The following is a 20,245-nucleotide window of genomic DNA, read 5'->3' on the forward strand; positions in this document are numbered from 1 at the left end:
GCTTGCGTCCTGCCGACACTCATAACTGCAATTTAAGTGTGATTATCTCAAATTTGGTAATTTAATGCCGCTTTGCATTTCTATAGTAGATGTAGTGAACGGTCGATTGACTGCAGAAGCAGCAATTTAAACAGCTGCTCTGCAGTAACTATCTCATGTGTTGTTTGCGAATGCTAGAACGGCAGAAATCAGCGATTTTCACACATATCCTCGTGCTCACTGTCACTATCATTGCACTGCAGAAAAAATATTCTAAGGAAAAGGGCAGGCGTGCTGTTCTCTTTAGGATTGTTGTGAAAGCTAATGTCCTTTTCAAGGGCGAACGAAGCTTACCGAGTCACAGAGCAGTACTTCACATCATTGAGCACCACTCGATCGCCATCGGGACATTGTGTGACGGGTATGCTAGTCCACAGGTTTTCAGGACCTGAGCCATAATGGTGATGTGATCTCCATTGACGGCATTGGCTGCGCACATTCAGCATGGCCTGCGCCGTAGACCCCCGCGCCGTCGATAAGGCATCGCGACGTTTTGCTTGCGGTATCTACATGCTTGTAGATGCAGGAGAAAGGCATGCTCATTGAAATTTCGAAACACTCAAACTAATTAGTATCGCACGGTAGAAAGTGCAGATGACTAGCGAGAATATTCACCCATAGTTTCACTTTCTCACCAGCAATGCGGTCGGTGGCATCGATGTTCTTATCGACCATCTGGGAGGTTTCTTGGCTCTGTCGATTGGGCTGCAACTAAAACAAATTTATTATTGCACTTGAAAGCATTCATCTTGGGCCTTAGTTGACCCTCGCGAGGCTTCGTTCGACAAAGTTCCCACCCGAAGCAGACGATCCACGCACAGGAGCAGCTGCTGCTGCAGCGCGGTTGAGAACGGAATCCACAAACTGACGTCACACGCAAGAGGGTGCCACTCCAAAATCTCGAGGACAATAGAGGTTGAACAACTTTACGTAGTTAAGGTGGATTCATGTGCATGAAATTCCCAATGAAAGAATGCACGTGACTCATAATGGCTATCTTGAAGTATATAAAATGGGGCACTTGTAGAAAGGTTATGTTCACTGGCCCAAAATCTGTGGACATTGTGCTCAAACAAGTGTCATAAGTAGTGGATTTTAAATTAAAATTAAAAGGCTTACTTACTTCAAGGAACACTACTAGTTCAGTGGAATAAATTAAATCGCGGATTACTTTCAGCACCCTCTTTTGCATTGTTCTCAGCACAGTTGGACGGCATGCTTTCAAAATAAATGGCACCGCTCTCTACTATACGTGCGTGCACACTTGCAATCTTGTAATCATTTGTTGTATCTTTTTTTCCCATTTAGTTTTGTATTTGCGCTACACATTGTGCATGTAATATTTTTCGTCCATGTACTTGCCATTGTTTTTGTCAACACTAAGTTTATGTACAACCCTGCTAACATCACCAAATGGTGATTGCAGTAAAAGAGAAAAATGATTTTTCTCACCTTGGTAGATTACCATTTCATAACACCGAGAGCACCACTTTTAACGTGAGAAAACGCCTGGTGAGAGGGGGAGGGGGGGAGTGAAAATAAAAATTGGAGTGGTTATACAGTATCACCTTGAAATTGCTGGGCCAAATACATCATTTTTGATGGAGTCTGCTTGGTTACATACAAAGGTTGAAGACAGGGCGTGTTCGTAAACAATGACTGTAGATTGTACAGTGCAGCTGGGCGCTAACTTTGAACAATAAGCTTTATTTCCTTTTCTGGTGTTTTTTTGTTATTTTTATACTTCGCCCATGTTTCTGTATTTATTATGCCTGAAAAGGGAATACAATTTATTGTTGCATACTATCATTTTGTTTGTTGTGTGTTTACCTTTCTTTTGTCCTGTCGATCAGTTGTGCAATACAATCAAATGGTCATGTATAGTTCCTAATTGGTAAAAATTAAGGGCGTTGTTCTCTGAGGGGGTCCATGGGCTTGACCACAGTGTAAGAAAAATCTTTTATGTGTTGACGCTTTCTACACACCGTAACATAGGGCACATCTAGATAATGTTTGGCTGTAGTACATCTGCCGACTGAAGTTGTAGGGGGAGAGGGGCGGCACTGTGATGAGGGGGTGTGATAGGGACTGAGCGCCGCACTGATTTTGCGGTGCTGATCGTAATCCATGCTGATGTCGCTATTTTTTCAAGAAGGCTGTCGTGACTGAAACCATTTTGGCCGTCTCGTTGTACACTTTGTGGCGTCGAGACTGCATGCGCCTCGCTTCCCGGCAGGGAGGACAATTCCCAAATTTGGACGGCTGTCAGTAGGCCGCCATGCCTTCAGCAACTTGTTCGCAGAACCGTGAACACCCTTCCCTTTCTGCTTGACTCTAGTTCCAATCCTAACAATGTATATTAGTGTACCTGTAATCCTTTGTTAAGGCGATTTCACTGCACATAAGGATTGCTAAGCCGTGAACACACCTACTCAGGGGAAATCCGCACAGCCGCGAAGTCGCACTAAAAGTTAAATTAACATATTCTCCTCGCATCGATTCATCATTTTTAAGTTTAAAAGTCTCTAACACCAGCTTATATGCTGTAAGTACAGTGAACTTTATAATATTATATGTTGTTGTCATTTGCATTCCAATGAAAGTTAAATTCTCTCACTACTCAAAGTTGTTTCTGCTTTTAACCAAAAACATTGCGTTTGTACAGGCCTTGTTTCAATTTTTAAAAGTATTGCGCAGGTTAGGTTATGACAAATATTCTCATTTTATAATATGTGATATATACTATTTGAATTCAATTAGATATTATCGACCAAATTCACTATTTGCTTTGAACCCAGAATTCACTATTTGCACAAGCCTAATATATTGCAGTTAAATGTTAGCAAGGCATTCAGCTATATTTTAAATCCTTCAAAAAGCATGAGGGGGCAAGAGCAAGAAGTTGTTTAGCAGTTGCACATTCATAATAGGAATGCTCATCTTTCAGGCACCACATGTATGAAGCTGGCAAGAAGAGAGTTACTTCTGCACAGCGAGTTCTACCTACAACCACTGCATATTCATCATGGAAGTGTAGTCAGAATCAACCTCTCCCCATCAACTAAAGGACTACCGTTTACAGTTGTCAGCCATTGCACCGGCTGCTGTTCTCAGGAACTTTTTGACATTGCGTCAAATCATGTTTGACACTGTGCACATTATGCAAGGTGTGTGCTCGTCAGTGTTTCTGGATGTTTGTTCTTTGCCGTTCTGTCAAAACAGAGTAGCAATGGTGAGTGACCATCTGCTCAATGATAATTTATGTGCCATAAGAGGGCACCATATAGGGCTGTGTTTTGTTTCGACCCATCTCATTTTCCATTCTTTATATATTTGTTGTGCCAAGTAACTAATCCTGGCGATAATGGCCGTGGTGCCAGAACGACAGACGCGAAACAGAAAGACTGGAAAATGAAATAGATCGGTAGAGAAATGTAGGCCGAGATCAGCTAACCTGCCAAGTGAACAATGGAGTGTTTTTGAACTAAATTCCTTAAATCATTGTGGGTTTGAGATAGAATTAGTTTAGCTGACAGTCCTTTTATATGTATCTATCTATATGTATATATATATGTATGTATATATTTTTAAGGCAATAAATATAACTTATGATCACATTTATCTGTTGGTTTATGTACTATAGTATAGAAGTTTGTGAAAGGAAATTGTGTGTACAATCAACAGTTATTTTATAGTTTTCAAACATTATTACAGTGGAACCTTGGTAATATTGTCACTGGCTGAGTAGATACCTGAGAATGATGACGACGAAGCGCTGAGGGGAACGTGCACGGACTGCCGCAGCGTTGTACGCGTTTGCTTGCAAATATATTCTTAGCATATACTTTCTTCCCCGTAACATCATTGGTGGAGGTGCCAGGGTACAACTCGCTATACAGCCCAGGAGCCGGATCTTCGCAGCGGACGGCGCATTGCAGCTACCACGATGACTGACTAGACTACTCAATGTCAACAAGACCTGTCAGCCCCACAGCCGATCGTTGTGGTGAAACCTCGTGACCCAGGCCCATTCAACGGCACAAATGGCATAGACGTCGATGACTGGCTGGTTCTGTATGAGCACGGCAGAACTCTGGTACGAGACGCATCAAGAAGAGCTAACCAGCTGGGAGATCTGTCAGCATTAATTATGCTATTTATTTGGGAAACCCATCGGACAAGTGGTCGCAAATAAAGAGTTTGCGACTCGTGCCCAGACATCCACAGAGCCGTACACCGGGTACATTCAGGACATGTTGGCTTTGTGCCGCAAGGTCGACAAGGACATGCTTGAGGAGGACAAAGTAGGACACATCCTGAAAGGAATTGCTGATGACGCCTTCAGTTTCCTGCTGTGCAAGCTGCTCGACGGCGGAGTCGGTCATCGAAGCATGTGATCGCTTCAAACAGGCGAAAAATCGGCGGATCATTCACCGATTTGACCGCCTTCCCAACACGGCAGCTATGTCCTCCTGCGAATATTTGCAAGATTTGCCCACATTACATCAACCACCAGCGCCGGAAAACGTCGCCAGAATAGTCCGTCGGGAACTCAAGGCTATGGCGCCCTCTATGTCTAGCGTCAGTGCTCCAGGACACAACCTCGCTTCTGTTTCAATGATACAAGTCGTGGTTTGTCAAGAGGTCAAGATTATGGGCATTTCGCCACCTCATCAAAATGCCCCTGCTACTTCCAGCTCGGCTCCTCCAGTCGTTGCAGCTGCTACTCCAAACCGCACCTTCGTGCCACATAGAAACCCAGCTGAGTGGCACGCTCATGATGATCGGCCCATATGTTTCACATGCCACCGCATAGGACACATCGCTTGCCATTGCCACAGCCGTTGGGCCTCATTACCTCGAACAAGCTTCTATGATTTGGGACCTCGGTCCGAATGTTCGCCCTGTGCCCCGACCTACCTTGCTGACACAAGTGCACAGCATATTCCAGAACGTCGGATCAGCCACTCACCATCGCCCCTGCTTCGTCAGTCCTGCTCGCCCCAACCTCGTCGCTCTCGGTCTCCCTACGACCGCCACTCAGAAAACTAGCTGGTGCTGCCCCCGGAGGTGACGCTGCATACACGACTCGGACTGCAAATCCTCTGATTACTCCCGACTAGCGGTGCAACCTTCTTACAATTCTCGTCGATGGTTTATCTGTAACTACTCCTATTGATACCGGTGTCGAAATATCTGTGATGAGCTCGACCTCCGCCGCTGCACCAAAAAGTTTTGACGCCAGCAATTGTGCCTACTGTCCGTACAGCGGATGGGAGAACTCCTGCTGTGCTTGGAATGTGCACTGCACGATCAACGGTTTCTGAACATCAAACTTCAGTTCTGTTTGCTGTACTGGAAAATTGCCCTCACGACCTCATCTTTAGACTTGACTTTCTGACCTCGCACGCTACGCTCATTGACTGTTCTGAAGGTCTTCTTTGGCTTGAACTCCCATCTTTCTCAGAGACCGTCTCTACCAGCCCACCTCGTCTACGCTCTGTCGATTTCCTCCGACTTCCGCCGCAGTTCAAGTCCAGCTCTTGCCATCCGCTCCAGTACCCGATGATGATTATGTTGCTGCCCCAATTTCTGACATGGCCATGACGCGTAATGTCACGCTCTTCAACACGGTAGTTACCTTTAAGGACAACCGAACTTCCTTTCCCATTCTCAATTTTGGTTTCTCGGCGCAATTTATTCCTTGCGACATGTCACATGCGCGTCTGACACCACTGGTCGACCACACAGTTTTTGCCCTAACCACTGATTTGCCACCCGCTTTTTCATCAACGTGACTCTCCTCGTGTTCCTGTTCTGACCTTTTCATGTGAATGATATACGACAAGCTCACCTCTGAACAAGTCTCTGCTCTCCGCCACGTCCTCGCTTCTTATCAGGACATCTTTGACTTCAGCGACCGTAATTGGGGCCAGACATCTGTGGTGGTAAACCATCGCATAAATACCGGTGAGCCTCGACCCACCGGTCCTACCGTGTGTCAGCCCCGGAGCGTGCTATTATACAGCGGGAAGTAGATGAAATGCTTCATAAGGGCATAATCAAACCCTCATCTAGTCCCTGGTTCTCACCCGTTGTACTTGTTAAAAAGGACAATAGCGGGGTATTTTGTGTTGACTACAACCATCTCAACCATATTACCAAGAAAGATGTCTATTCTCTACTGCGCATAGATGATGCACTTGATTGTTTACACGGTGCTCAATATTTCTCTTCAATAGACCTTCGCTCAGGCTGCTGGCAGATCGCTGTGGACGACAAAGACAGAGAGAAGACGGCCTTCGTGACTTCTGATGAAATTTATCAGTTCAAAATGATGCCTTTTGAATTATGTAATGCCCCCGTGACTTTTTAGCGCATGATGGACTCTCTCCTTCGAGGTATGAAGTGGACCATGTGCCTCTGCTACCTTGACGATGTTATTGTTTTTTCGACTACTTCCAAAACCATCTTACCCGTCTGTTCACAGTGCTTGATGTTTTCCGACGTGCCAAGCTGCAATTTAACTTGTCCAAATGTCGCATTGAGCAATGCCAAATCTGCTTACTCGGCCTTCTTGTTGACGTTACGAGCGTACAACCAGACCCTCCGAAAGTCCGAGCTGTTCGAGACTTTCCCACAATCCGCTCAGCCAAGGACGTCCAAAGCTTTCTGGGACTGTGCTCCTACTTCCGTTGTTTTGTCAAGAATTTCGCTGAAGTAGCCCATCCTCTTATCTGCCTCCTCAAAACGGATGTCGCATTCACCTGGGTCCAAGAGCAAGCAATTGCCTTCTCGTCGCTCGTTGACGTTCTCACCAATCCACCAGTCCTAGCACACTTCGACCCATCTGTCGCCATAGAGCTTTGTACCGATGCCAGTGGCCACGGCAACAAGGAATGCACCGTGTCGTCACGTACACAAGCCGACTACTGTCGTGCTTAGAACAGAATTATTAGATCACAGAACGCGAGTGCTTAGCTCTCGTCTAAGCCATTGCGAAATTCCGACGATACTTGAATGGCAGACAATTCTCAGTTATTATGGACCACCATGTGCATTGCTGGCTCTCCTCGCTCAAGGACCCTATGGGACGCCTTGGTCGCTGGGTGCTGCGTTTACAAGAGTACACTTTTTCCGTGTCCTATAAATCGGGACCACTTCACAAGAATGCCGACTGCTTGTCATGTCCCTCTGAAATGATGGATGATGGACAAGAAGCCCTCGTTCTCTCAATTGCAGCTTTCACCAACATAGCTGCTGAACCACGCCACGACTCCTCGTTGCGTCCTATTATCAATGGTCTGCAATTTCCCCATCCTGACCACTCCTTGCAGATGTTCGTCCTTCACAACGACATCTTGCACCACTACAACGCCCGTCCTGATGGTGCTGAGCTTTTGCTCGTTGTTTCTGCGCATCTCCGCTCAGACGGTTTGGCCCAGTTTCATGATGCACCCACCGCTGGACACCTAGGGGTGTCACACACGTATGCCCGCATTCGCCGACAATTATTTTGGTCTGGCCTCTACCATTTTGCGCGACAGTACGTTGCGGCGTGCGAGCTCTGCTAGCGCCACAAGACACCTGCGCTGGGGCTTGCTGGTACCTTCTAGGCCATTCAAATACTTGACGAGCCATTTTTCCGAATCCGCCTTGATCTTCTAGGACCTTTTCCCGCGTCAGCCATCGGTAATAAGTGGATTGCCATCGCTACCGACCACACAACGTGGTATGTCGTTACACGAGCCCTCCCCACCAGCTGGGCTAATGATGTAGCCGATTTCATTCTTCATGACATCATTCTATGTCATGGTGCTCCTCGTCAGTTGATCACCGGCTGCGGCCGCTGTTTCCTATCTAAAGAAGTTGACGATCTCCTGCGATCCTGCTCTACCAACTACAAGTTCACTACAGTTTACCACCCACAAACCAAAGGCCTCACCAAAGGCATCAACCGTACCCTGACAAATATGTTAGCGATGTAAGTCTTTAAGGATCACGAAAATTGGGACATCCACTTACTTTTCGTTACCTTTGCGTACAGCTCTTCATGCCATGATACAGCTGGATTTTCACCTTTTTACCTACTGTTTGTTTATCATCCGCCTTTACCCATGGACACCATGCTTCATTCTGACGCCACCTCGACTGCCTATGCTCGTGATGCCCTGGCCCATGCTGACATCGCCCGCCAAATCACCCGGGATCATTTATGTGCCTCGCAGCTTAACCGAAAAAGTGCTTACGACCACCGGCACCGCGACGTACAGTACTCCCTGGGGTTGCTCGTCTTGATGTGGTTACCATCACGACATGTCAGTCTCTGCGAAAAACTCATGTCCCATTACGTTGGCCCTTACCGCGTCATGTGCAACGTCACCAGTGTGACCTATGAAATTGCTCCACGTCAGCAACAGCTTCAGTGCCGACCGATATAGTGCACATCTCGAGACTTGAACCATACTACTCACGCCCAAGGAGTGATCGCACCAGTACGGTGCTTCTGTCGCCGCTGGGTAATGTCACGGGCTGAGTAAATACCCGAGAATGACGACGACAAGTACTGAGGGGAACGTGCACAGACTATAACAGCGTTGTACGCATTTGCTCGCAAATATATTCTTGGCATAAGCTTTCTTACCCGTAACAATATTATCATGGCTTGTATGAACTTCGGGGTTACATGAACTTTTCTGTTGTCTTCGCCAAGGCTCATTTGTCTGCTAAGTAATGGAGTGTGGTTGTGGCAAACTGATTTTTAGCCCTCATTGTTTGTTACGAGTGCACCACATTTACACGATTGCAAGTCGACCTATTTTGCCTTAATTTGAAATCCGAAATTGGTAAATGAACTCTTAAAATCGAAAACTAGTGTTGGTTGTTAAGTCTTCCAGAAAATGATTCTCGCATATTGTCGTAAAGCATAGCTTTCTGCACAGCTTTCAAGCAATGCCGTGAAGCCACCTTGGCACACCAGAATTCAATTTTTTTTGGAGACATTGTAAATAATTAAAAAAAAATTAAATGTGCCAGTGCTCCATCTCCCCCCCCCCCCCCCCTTTATTTTGAATTTTCTGCCATACAATTTTAGAGGGTGAACCTACTCGCGAGTCGGCTTACAATCGTGTTAAAACAGTATGCTAACACACTGTCACAAAAGACAAGGCAATCGCGCACGCGCATAGCACCTATAATATGTCCGAATAGGCCTTCAGTGGCGCTCTGTAGTGTCCGACATTCAGCATGCAAATCTTGGAGACCATTATAGTATGAAAATATATGTTGGAGACATTCATGTGCCTTTGCGTTTAGATTACAGATGTTGCCGCCACACTTCTTTTTTTCCTCCAGTTGGCGCGTGCTGATGTGCTCAAGGCAGCGTTGTTGCACTGCTTTTACACGTGTCTGCCATGTCGGTACAACCGTGTCCTCCCAATCAGATAGCCTATGAAAGGTGGATGAGGACTGAAAGACAAGGCAAGCTACTTTGGCACAGACTGCAACATCAATGCAAATATCTGTTAACTCTGCGATTTTCACGGGTGACTCCAATATGAGCTAACATACTGATTGTGTGGCTACGGCTGTAAATATTGCGAAAAGCATCACCAACACGAAAAGAAAAGGTTGGTTGGTAGGAGCAGGTCGGTTGGTGCTGGTGCAGTGCACAACGAGAGATAAGTTTTCCTTTTATTTGTTTTGTTTTTGCTCGTTTTGCTCTTAGAGGGGTTAAAATAACTGTTATAAACAGCATTAATTTTTTTCCCATAATAAACCTTCTGTAACTTGCGTTGTGGGTACTGTGGGTATGGGCCACGGGCAATGTTGCAGTCATATTGACCACGTGAACGGGGTAGGCGGCAGTTCTGAAGAAGTTCGGTGCGTCCGGTTAGTTGTTAAACTAGAACCGAACACGAAGGGGACCTCATCAGAAGCTACTAGTGAAGTTAAACACGTGTGTGTATAGTGTAGGCGGCAGCTTCAAACAGTTGTTGAGGTAGGAGAGTTAGCGGAAGCGGCTAGATAGCGGGATTAGGGTTAGGGCTGTCGTGCATTCGGCCCGATGGTTGGGTGGGCGATGACTGAGGAGGCTAGAAAAACCACGGGCGAGTTAGCTGGTACAGTGCGAACAATATAAGCGCTGGTTCTACCTGGACGAGGCAGCATTGACGAGTTTGGCCGACGCGGAGAAGGCGAGCTTCGTGTGCAGGCTGTGCGAGGCACTGAAGGTGGCCGTGCGGCGAATGGAGACTAGCATTGAGGGGCTGCAGGGGGAGCTGAGGGTAGAACGGGAGCACAGGATGGAACTCTAGAAATAGCTCGAAGCGTCACGTGAGCAGGAGTAGGCTACCGCCAGCCTATTAGAGCAAATGAAGGGTGACCTTAGAAAAGAACAGGAAGGGCGGACCGAGCTCGAGCAGCTGGTAAAGGAGCTAATGGCGCTTTGCCCCGGCCTCGAGTGGTGTGAGATGGAAGGCGTGGGTAGCGGAGAAGAAAGCAACAGGCGGGCAGAGAGGCCAGGGGGCCGCAGTGTCTGGCCACAGCATGGAGGCTCCGAGAACATACAGCTCGGTGGCACAACAGTCTTTGAGCAGGGCAGGAACACAGGACACACAGCAGAGAAAGAAACAAGTGAAGCAAACGGGGGCGCCATCACAAATAGGAAGCCAGCGATTGGAGCGTAGAAGGGTCCTAGAGATGGGGGACTCTAACGTGGCCAGGGTTAGGCATGGCGTCCTCACGACAGTGAAGGAAGATGGGAGATTGAGGGTGGAGGCCTAATCAGGGAAGTGCATGGTGGATGCACTGGCCAAAGCTCAGGAGGTTGTAGAGGACTGCATGGAGGGGGAAAATCTCATCATTATTCATGCTGGTCCTAATGATGTGCTGAAGGGAAAGACTCGGAACCTTCAGAGACAATTAGAGGGTGGGATGCATAAACTCCGAGACGCCTCTGGGAGTGTGCATGTGAGCACAGTCCCAGAGGTCTGGGGGCAGTCTGGTGGGATTAAAAGGAGGGTAGTGGAGGCCAACTTTGCAATCAGGGGTATGAGCCGGCAGCTCGGATACAGCGTAATGAAGGTGAACCAAGACATGTAGGAGCCCAGCGCTTGCCCCTTTGCTCAAGATGGCATTCTTTACAGTGGTGCGATGGGCAGGAGGGTTGGTAATATGATGGGTTGTCAAGCCACAGCTTTTTTAGGGGGACCGACAGCCCTGAGGCCAACAGTGTAGCCAAAGACGATTCTAAAGGGACTCCAATATTCAAGCCTCATGGGGTCCGTGGGAGAAGAAATCGACGTAAGCACAAAGGCCGAGCTGAGTCAGACATAGGCTATATTAACATTCAGGGTGGAAGAAATAGGTTAAAGTGGGAAGAGATGGAAGAGCAGTCAAGGCAAGAAAAGCTGATGGTATATGAGGTTGTGGAGACGTATCTTCGGGACATGTAGCAACCACCTTGCAATCCGGACTATGTATGGGAATATTGCAATAAAACAGAAGGCAACAAAAAGGGGGGTGGAATTGGGGCATTTATACATTAAAGTATGGGTTGGCAAAGAGTCAAGCAGGGATGCACGGAACATTTATGGTTAAAAGGGAAGGTAGCTGGGCAGATGACACTCCTTGGTTTGGTGTACTTGTAGACAGGAGCAATGGCCAGAGAGGAAAACCAGGTAATAGTGGAGTGTATAACAAATGACATTGAGGAATTAGGAGAAGAGTGCGAGATGATTATACTAGGAGATATGAATGCGCACATCGAAGATATAGATGGCTATACTGACCCAACAGGCAGAATGATCATGGATATGTGTGAAAATCATGATTTGATCATTTGCAACAGTACTGAGAAGTTTGAAGGGCGAATAACATGGGAGGTAGGAAGGCTGCAGTCGACGATAGATTATGCACTGATGTCACATAAAATGTATGATAGGCTCAGGGGAATGCACATAGATGAATGTGGCACCAGAAGTCTGGGTAGTGATCACAAACGTATCAAGCTAAGTTTTGCAAGAGCAATGAAAGTTGGAAGGAGACAAGATGAGCAACTACAAGGGAATTTTTATTCAGAAAGGCAAATAGAAATAGCTACTAAACAAATCGAGAAAGTAACCACTGAGAATAATAAAAGTGTGGACATACACTAATCTAATTAGACTGTTTGAGCTAGAGCTTACTAAGGCATGTGACAAGTCACCTCGGAAAAGGAGACACAAACCCAAGAGTTGGTGGGATGAGGAAGTTATGAGAGCCATAGCAAAACGTCTGGAAGCCTCTAGGGAACACAGACATGCTAAGCAGCGGGGTGAAGAAAGAAAATGGGACATCTTTCTAAGCTGTAGAAGGCAAGCATCCCTTCTGATAAATGAAAAGATTAGAAGAAAGGGGGCTCAGTGGCTGGCAGAAGTACATAAAAAGGATAGAAAGGCAGCTGCAAAGTTTTGGAACCATCTAAACTCCCTAAGAATTGAGACAAGCCTAGAGCAGTGGTTTATAACTACAGCCCAAGGTGCCAGGCTAGAAGGGGACGAAGTTATTGAATATATAAGAACAAGGGTGACAGAAAAATTTCAACAAAGAAGTACTTTATGCACCAAAATAGACAAGGATAGATCGAGTGGTGCAGTGGCTCCATTTTCACAACGAGAGTGTAATAGGGCTGAGAAGAGGGTTCCTTGTACATAGTACATCAACAGGCCCCGATGGCATCCCAGTTATGTTGATAAAGGCATTGGATGCCAAGTATAACCAGACTTTAAGAGAGACAGTGAGCAAAACAATTAGCGATGGTGAAGTCCTCGATGGATGGAAACTTAGCAGAATGAGCATGACCTATAAAGGAAAGGGCAAAAAAGCTGACATAAACAGCTACCGTTCTATAACAGTGACATCAGTGGTCTACAGGCTGGTGATGCAAATTATAAAGGAAAGACTGCAGGCATTGATAGGGGATAAGAGGACGCTGGGGGAATTGCAGAATGGGTTTTAGAAACAAAACAGACTGGAAGGCAATTTGTTCTCACTGACGCAGTGCATCGAAATAGCAGAAAAGGAACACATGCCCCTGTGGCTAGCATTTTTGGATATCAAGAGAGCGTACGATAGCATGGTTCAAGAGGACTTGTGGGAAATACTGGACACACTAGGTGTGGAAGATGGAGTCACTAATCTTATAAAGGATATGTATAAAAGTAACAAGGTAGTTATATAATTGGAAAAACAGGTATCCAAGTCCACAGAGAAAACGGGGGCTTAGGCAGGGGTGTCCTCTGTCACCCTTGTTATTAATGATTCACCTACAAGGATTAGAGGCCAAATTATAGAGGGGAGTGGACTTGGCTTCAACCTCTCTTTTGTCAAACAAGGAAAACTCATTGAACTGGCACTACCAGCATTAATGTACGCAGATGATATAGTTCTAATGGCCGACAACAAGGAAGATTTGCAGAGATTGATGGACATCTGCGGTAATGAGGGAGATAGGTTAGATTTCAGATTCAGTAAGGAAAAATCAGCAGTCATGATTTTTAATGACAATGAAGGTATAGTGAGCTTAGAATACAGGAGGTCACGCTAGAGATAACAGATAAATACAAATATCTGGGCATATGGATAAGCTATGGGGCCGAGTACTTAAGGGAACGCAAAATATACGTGTCGACTAAAGGTAACAAGAATGCAGCGGTGATGAAAAATAGGGCACTGTGGAATTACAAAAGGTATGATGCTGTGAGAGGAATTTGAAAAGGTGACATGGTTCCTGGTCTGACATTCAGCAATGTGGTCTTGTGCATGAGATCAGAAGTTCAAGCAAGATTAGAAATTAAGCAACGTAGTATAGGTAGGCTTGTTTTAGGAGCTCCCGGGAATGCAACAAATCGGGGAGTACAAGGTGATATGGGATGGACATCATTTGAGGGCAGGGAAGCTTGCAGCAAGATAAAATTTGAGAAGCGATTGAAAGAAATGGTGGAGGAGCGTTGGGCTAGGAAGGTATTCAGCTACTTGTACATGAGGGATGTCGATACAAAATGGAGGAAGCAAACCAGAAAATTGACGGTTAAATACTTGGAAAAGAGCAGGGGGCCAAACCAAAAAGAACTATCGTTTAAAAGGAAGGTGAAGGATTGGATTGGATAAACTTTTATTTGGTCCTCCAAAACACAGATCACTGTGTTGCGGGCAGCTCCCACGTGGGGACTGAGATGCCAAGCTCCTCAGCCGCCTCGCGGGCTTGGTAGACAGCCCAGAGCTGATCTGCCAAGGACGAGCTGCGGATTGCCGCCTCCCATCTGGCAGAGGTGATGTGCGATAAATGAGCGAATTTGGTGCACTGCCAGAGCATGTGTTCTAATGAAGCTATTTCCCCACAATGTGGACAAAGATTACTTGGGTATAGGTCAGGGTACATGATGTGTAACATTTTCAAAGTAGGGTACATCCGCGTTTGCAAAAGCCTTAATGTTTGCAAAAGCCTTAATGAAGGTGAAGGAAACAGAGACCGACATGTGCAACATTGCCATGATTAAAAAGTTCGCGCTAGAGATCTATCGAACTTTTAAGCAGTAAACTGCCATGGAAAAGATCTATGATCATTCTCGAGGTAGTTCTCTACTCAGGCTAGAACGGGAGTATTGCGAACCAAGACTTGTCGGGCCAAATATGAGGGGTAGACACGGTATGCTGTTCATGTGGAGAGGAGAAGAAAACTGCGAGCACTTGATAATTTTCTGTAAAGAGCTTCACCCTATAGTTCAGGATGATGGTGCAGAGTTTTTCAAAACACTGGGGTCTAGGGACAGGGAGGGCAAAATAGACTTTAAGCGGGTAGAAATAACTAGAAGGAGGTTATCTGATCGGTGGCTATAATCAAGGCACAAGTGAACATTAAACCCTTCACTGCAAGGTGTTCTGTGCTAGCCACCGTTACTAAATTATTGCCAAGGTATTGGTACCGCCATCCAGCGGACATTCTAAGGACTAAACTAGAGGTGGCTACTACGACGACGACACGACACATACGACACACGGGCTACGAACGCTTAGCTTCGCCCCTAAAACGGATTTCGCCTCACAGCCGTGTTGTCGAGAAGCACGGGTGTACGGTAAGCGCGGAAACATTTAAAAAGGAAGTAATGCACACACAAGTAACGCACATTGGTGTAAGTGATATGTTGCTTAGCGTTGCAGTGATTGCAGCTTGCGTCACTTGCGCGCATGCAACGACGAAAAACAAAAGTGCTGGCACTTTGCCACTTTAGCCGGCAAAAGTTCGGCGTCTGGTAACTCTGGGTTGCGCTGTGTAGGAAAGCGCAGCTCGTCACGCGGCGGTAGACTGTAGCGGCAGTTGAAGTTACAACAATTTAACGTCACAATTTATAACGTCGTAATTGCGCCGGGCGCTTTGTCAATTCCCGGCTAAAGAATAATGTTATTCGCTGTGACTGCCTTGTATCAGTGCGACGCAGTGAAGTGAGTGCTGGACGAGTTGAACTATTGCCAAGATCTCCAGGCGACGTCCGCTACTGCCTGTGGTGTTCTCAGTTGCGGGGAGTTTATTTTCTTCTGCCATTTCTGATGAGTGCGCGTTGCGGGACCTGCAAGGAAAACATAGCGGCCGCGGAAGTCGAAGTCTTTTTTTGGACAGGCCTGGCACCGTTCACTACAGGCGCGAGGATCAGGAGACCGCGCACTCCTGCCGTCGAGAAACCAGGTCATGTCTTCGTTCTCGGCGGCTACGAAAGTGTTCGGCGTGTCCCTTCTCGCCGTGCCAGCGACGTACTCGTTTAACGTGGTGGCCCAGCTACTCAAATGGGATAGCGCCTGGCCCGTATGTTTGGGCGTAGTGGTGGTGCTTGCGGCGGTGGCCGGCCTCTTATTTTGGGCCACTGGAAGGAAGGCCCCGTTGGCGGGCGGCCGAAAACTTGAACAGATATGGTTCTACGGTAAGTGGGACATCTCGACTTAATTTACTTGAGCACCAGTCCTTACCCTATTTCATTGCGTCATTTGTCAACGCGGGCAGCCGTTTGTTGCCTCAATCCGACTTCACGCTCTGTCGCGCGATCTTGCGTCGACAGGTGCATGCGCGAAACTTGTTTGTGTTTTCCCTGCTAGGCGACAGCACGCGCCTGCCTATTGCGTCATTGGGCGTGTCAATGGAGCGCGCCTGTCGGACACGATATAAAGAAAAAGTTGGATTGTCAACAGCAATTAGGAATGACCTGAAGTCAGCACTGGCTGTTCACTCGGAAGAGAGCGATGATAAAAAAGCACTGAAAATAAACGCAGTCATTAAACGATCCTACAAAAGAGCCGAATTTACTATTGAATCCACAAAAAGAGTATATAGCCGTTGGTGGAACGATGAATGTACAAACGAGCACCGACGACGTCAGGCAGCTTGGAAGCAGCTCTTACGTAATCAATCCCCACAAAACTGGGCCGATTATAAATTCATTGCTGCGGGCTTTAAAAGAACGGTAGCTCAAGCTAAACAAGATTATGACAGAAGGCATTATGAATACCTGACGAAGCCTAAACATATGAAAGCACTGTTCCGATATATGAGAGCTCGGAAAATCTTGCCATCACCAGTTAATGTAGCTTGTGATAATCTGTCGGCACAAGAAATGACCACTACCTTAGAGGCAATCGGTAAAGGTCTGGAAAGCAGATTCACTTCAGTAGTGCCAAACAACTGGCACAAGTCGACGACAAAGTCTGACTTTGAAGAAGTGAGACAGACTGAAGTATCCAACGTGATTAAACATTTACCCTGTGCATCTCCTGGCCCAGATGGAATCACAGTACCCATGATTAAAATTCTGTTCAATTTATCGCCTCGAGAAGTCGCCAATGTTATTAACTACTCCTTAAAAAACTCATGGGTGCCGCAGGATTGGAGGATAGCAAAGGTGATTCCTATACTAAAAAATCCGGGTGGAGGATTAACAGTTGATAATATCAGACCAATCTCTCTAACATATAACATGGTCAAACTAGTAGAGAGGGTCCTACATAGCCGAGTAAGTATCTGGATGGCAGACAATTTAGTAATAAAACCGAACCAAATCGGCTTTTGTAGTGATTTCTCAATTTGGTGTGCCCATGCTGATTTAGAGAGCCGAATACAGCTCGCGCGTAAAAGAAGGCAATACGCTGCTTTAGTAACGCTTGACATAGCCAAGGCGTATGACAGTGTGGAGCATTTCATATTGTTAAATACGCTAGAGAGATTGAACTTCCCACAATATTTTATTGTGTGGGTGGCAGAATTCTTAAAATCAAGAGAATTATACTGCGTCAAGGATGGATGTTCCTCATCTAAATTTAAACAAACGCACGGAGTTCCCCAAGGAGCAGTCTTATCTCCAATATTATTTAATGCTTTAATGAGCACAATTCCAACAGATCAAGAAGTTACTGTCTACATTTATGCTGATGACATCACATTCTTTGCTGCTGACTGTGGTATTTACTCATTACAACTTAAATTACAAAGATATATTAACATGTTAGAAATTTAGTTGCAGTCGATTTCGTTATCGTTAAATGTCAACAAAGCGCGCTCATGGCGTTTCCGCTTGCAGAACCAATTTCAATTTCAATTCTATATAAACAGGAACCCATCCAGCAAGTAGACTCTATAAAATATTTGGGAATTATTTATAATGACAAACTTAACTGGAGTCCTCACATAGAGTATATAACTACCAAGGCACAGCGGGCTTCAGGCTTACTACACAAGCTAAGTAACCGGAAATATGGGTTACGGAGGCACACCTTGATAACGTTGTACAAGATGTACATGCGCCCCATCATGGAATTCGGCTGCATATTATTCTCGGGTGGCCCTGCTTATAAAACGAAACCTCTAGTTGTCTTGGAGCGAGAAGCACTGCGAATGTGTCTGGGACTCCCTAGATTTGTGGCTATCAACGTACTGTACCAGGAAGCGCGCCTGCCTACACTACTTTGTCGATTTCGAATTTTGACCGTACAAGCATTTTTAAAATTTTATAGCTTACCGGCAAGAAGATCTCAATATGTTTTTATCGCAAACCCAGACGCCTTCTTTCTTGCTCATTGGCCACGGTTTCACACACCTCAGATAATGTTTGTACAAAAAAATCTACAAAGTATAAATGTGAACATTAGAAATGTAATTGAGACTAATGACTCGAATTGTCATGTATTATTGAGTATGATGATATATTCCCCCAAAATGCCAAATTACAATCCCTCAAATTTTTAAATAACATATTATTAGATTACTTGGAGCATGCAGGAACTAAAAATATAATAGCCACAGATGCTTCCGTAAATAATCAAAAGGCAGGTGTAGGCATTGCCTCTGATTTGCTTGACTGGTCCTTTTCAGTGAGACTGCCTGATTTTACTCCAGTTTTTGAAGCGGAGCTCTTGGCGATTATTTTAGCTCTTCGAAAACTTCCATTAAATCAAAACAACGCAGTAATAATGACGGATTCTCTTTCAGTTTGTGCAGCTCTGACAGCTTCAGAGAACTCTCGAATTCTAAGCACATTCAAAACATTAGTACCTCCGCAGTTGAGACTCCTGAGATTACTATGGGTTCCGGGACACTGTGGATTAAGATTAAATGAATTGGCCGATTCCTTAGCACGAGCCGCACTTGATGGGCCAGTTTTGTCCATACTGCCAGATGTTGAATATATCACGGCTATAAGATATCGTAAATCAGCAATCTCCACTGATACGATAGAAAAAGTAACTACATGGACAGACTATAACCACCTCATGTTTCCATGGCAACACCACTGGAGTCAGTCCAGAAAGCTCAAAGTCTTAATTACTAAATTTCGATGTCGTGTCCCCCCCCTAAACCTGTATCTACACAGAGCTGGTCAGACAACATCACCCCTCTGCGCATTCTGCGGAGAAATGAAATCACTAGATCATTATTTTTTGTATTGTCGCCGCTACGAGATACTTAGAAAAAGGTTACTAGTTATGCCATTTCGGAAAATAGGCCTTAGATTGACGGCGGAAACGGCGCTAAGCTTTGGTGCCTCAGCTTTGGGACATTGCCACAGGGATGCTTTCAATGCCGTTTGCGATTATATTCAGGCAACCAAGCGTATACCTTTGTGATCTTCAATCAAAAAAAATTATTTATTACTCCCCAGGGCAGAGTGAAGTAAACGCAGCTCAGTGGTAATCATAACACCTCAAATCTCAAAATTGCTCAACTTGATTTTTTTTTCGTTTGCTCTTTTTATGTTGTTTTTATATTTACATTAGTCTTATTATAATTCCAATTCCTTACACATAGTTAAAATGATCACAGAAAAACTGCACTACACTTTCTTGGCCAATCCCCCTGAGTGGGTATGAGCCAACCTCCCAGGGAAACAAAACAAAACAGCTACGGCGATTCGAAATTCCAAGGTACTCGCCACAGGAATGCTTTGATTAATTGTGGCATTCGCTAACTTGCTCATTGTTGGCATTTCGTGTTCAGTTTGTTGCTCGCTACATGCGCATACATTTGTCATAATTAATCTTTTCAGTAATAAATATTTATTCCTGATTACTTACTGCGCAGCCTTGGCGATATCTGCATTTACGAGTGTGGCATCCCTTACCGTGGGCCTTGAGCTAGATGGAATCATATCAGGTTTGTGTCTGCATACAATTAAAATAGGTTGTCACCACTGTTTGCGATGTGTAATATTAATTAGTTCAATATCAGTTTTTTTTTGCTAATTATGGCAAGCACTGTACTGTAGAACATTAAACCATTGAATAAATGAAACTGGCATGCCTTCGAAAGCAGAATACTCTTGTAGTATGTGCAGATTTACAGCGTGAGTATGCATGTAACTCAGACCAATAAAACTTGCTGTCATAATTTTGTAGAATTACTGTGCATTGCCACGCAGTACACTTTTGGCAGTGGTGACCATGGCTGCCCAGTGCAACAGTGGAATGTTTACGGCAGGGAAATAAGTTTCCGTTGCTTGTTATCAATGATATGCCAGCCAGAACAATAATTGTCTATACATATGTGTTAATTGGAAATCACTCTTTATTGTATAGCACACTTTTCTCTCACTGCTATTCCATTTCGTTTTTTTTTTTTCCAAATTGTCTTAGCAGTGAAATAAGCTATGGGCAAGCCCAAACTTTAGGAATGTACTTTGCGTCAAAA

At 45.3% G+C, this 20,245-nt stretch overlaps 2 protein-coding genes across 4 annotated transcripts in view; both read left to right on the top strand.

Annotated features, from left to right (window-relative positions):
- Positions 1 to 3,656, top strand: part of LOC119159423 (repulsive guidance molecule B) — a 31,038-nt gene extending 27,382 nt beyond the window's left edge. For both annotated transcript variants that reach the window (XM_037412179.2, XM_075865179.1), the window contains exon 6: positions 2,987 to 3,656. The gene's annotated coding sequence lies outside the window, so the exon portion shown is untranslated. The remainder of the gene's footprint in view (positions 1 to 2,986) is intronic.
- An 11,701-nt stretch (positions 3,657 to 15,357) lies between these two features.
- The window catches only part of LOC119159424 (transmembrane 6 superfamily member 1), a 45,337-nt gene continuing 40,449 nt past the window's right edge, over positions 15,358 to 20,245 (top strand). The window contains exons 1-2 of one of the 2 annotated variants that reach the window (XM_075865181.1): positions 15,358 to 15,995; positions 19,640 to 19,711. In XM_075865181.1, the coding sequence (XP_075721296.1) occupies positions 15,767 to 15,995; positions 19,640 to 19,711 (301 nt within the window). In that variant the 5' untranslated portion in view covers positions 15,358 to 15,766. The remainder of the gene's footprint in view (positions 15,996 to 19,639; positions 19,712 to 20,245) is intronic. The other variant, XM_037412180.2, reaches the window with a different exon arrangement.

This window comes from Rhipicephalus microplus, chromosome 1, assembly GCF_043290135.1.
Source record: "Rhipicephalus microplus isolate Deutch F79 chromosome 1, USDA_Rmic, whole genome shotgun sequence".
Taxonomy (NCBI): domain Eukaryota; kingdom Metazoa; phylum Arthropoda; class Arachnida; order Ixodida; family Ixodidae; genus Rhipicephalus; species Rhipicephalus microplus.